Source organism: Etheostoma cragini, unplaced genomic scaffold (assembly GCF_013103735.1).
Source record: "Etheostoma cragini isolate CJK2018 unplaced genomic scaffold, CSU_Ecrag_1.0 ScbMSFa_3252, whole genome shotgun sequence".
NCBI classification, from domain to species: domain Eukaryota; kingdom Metazoa; phylum Chordata; class Actinopteri; order Perciformes; family Percidae; genus Etheostoma; species Etheostoma cragini.
This window is the reverse complement of record NW_023267501.1, coordinates 1-1,476: the sequence shown is the minus strand read 5'-3', so window position 1 is coordinate 1,476 and position 1,476 is coordinate 1. Positions and strand designations below refer to the sequence as shown.

Genomic DNA, 1,476 nt, shown 5'->3' with positions numbered 1-1,476 from the left:
AAATAATCACTACTTTTAGCGTGTATAGAGCAGCATATCTCCACCAGACTCCATGTAAATAATCACTACTTTTAGTTTATTTTATTCAGACCAGAGTGGTGATTGTTTTAACAATGGAAAGATGAACCAAGACGTTTTATGTCTTTTTTAATTGACAAATGTTATTATTGTTATTACTGCTATTTTTGTTATTTTTATACTGTCATTCTTTTCTTTTCTTGCTAAACCTGATGCTGGAAATTTCAATTTCCTTGCCGGAGTCATCCCAAAAGGATTAATAAAGAGAAGTCTAAGTCTGATCTTCTTGGGCGTGTGTCTGTGGACGCTGACCTCCATGACTCCGACCACCTCCATCAGGGGGATGAGTTCGGCCGTCACGCAGTAGCTCAGGCGCCGCGTCAGCTCCGTCAGCAGAGCGTTGAACGGCCACAGCTCCTCCAGCTCCTGAACCACAGAAACATCATTACACCGACTTCTCCCCACGCTCCACTCCTGTCTGAAGACCTGCTGCACGCCTCCAGACTGCGTTCTCAGTGTAATTACACAGTATTTGTAAGTTGTTTGTTGCTTTTGTATTTCTGTGTGGTTTCTGTTGTGCATTGAGTTTTATCTTTTACATTTTAGTCATAATTTAACTGTAAAACTAAAGTGAATAGTGTTGAAAACCCTTGAAAAGCCTTGATTTTTTACTTTACGACCACTTTAAAGTGTAACCCTTGTCTGGCTATCAGAGGGAAAATAATGTATTACTGTAATAATTTATCATGGTCAGCAGCCTTATGGCCTTATTTCATGAGTTATTGAGGGAACCTGAGTGAAGTGCAGCACGCAGGAGCAGAAGGCCGAGGACGAGCTGAGCAGACTCTGGACGAAGCCGCGGCTCAGCTGGAACCGGTCGGACACGCTCCACAGGTTGGTCTCCTTCAGCAGGGAGAACAGCACCAGAGCCAGATACATCCGCCGCACGGCCTCCATGTTCACGCCCTGGAACAGGACACAAATACATGTTCACCCTCAAACAACAACATACAGACACATGATCACCCTGGAACAACAAGACACACAATACACGTTGAACAAAAGTGACGATAACGCTGATAAAAGCGACAAATAGCTATAAAAACGTCTAAAAATGCAACTAAAACATTGTAAAAAGCAACAAAGAAACTTCTAACATTTCGGAAAAGCGACCAAAAAACTAAATGTTGAACCAGAGACCCGATGCCGTCCTCCATGTTCACCTGTAACCGCCCAGCGTGTCTCACCTTTCTCACCGTCTGGCCGGCAGCTTTCCTAGCGATGAAACTCTCCGGCACGCCGACGGCTGCAGACATCTTCTGCTCGGCAGCCGACAGCAGCGTGAACTACGACAGGAACACACAACCACCGATTACACACTGCTGGACACAGGAGCTATGACATCAGAGCTAGAGAAACAGGAGCTATGACGTCAGAGCTAGAGAAACAGGAGCTATG

The 1,476-nt window shown here is 44.9% G+C and overlaps 1 protein-coding gene across 1 annotated transcript; it reads right to left on the bottom strand.

The window, feature by feature from the left end:
• Positions 1-310: 310 nt before the first annotated feature.
• LOC117940773 (helicase POLQ-like) lies at positions 311-1,372 on the bottom strand (the record flags this gene model as incomplete). Its single annotated transcript, XM_034865929.1, has 3 exons — positions 1,266-1,372; positions 811-984; positions 311-444 (listed from the first exon to the last, which is right to left on the bottom strand). Coding segments are annotated over exons 1-3 (377 nt in total), but the record flags the coding sequence as incomplete, so codon positions are not given.
• Positions 1,373-1,476: the final 104 nt, after the last annotated feature.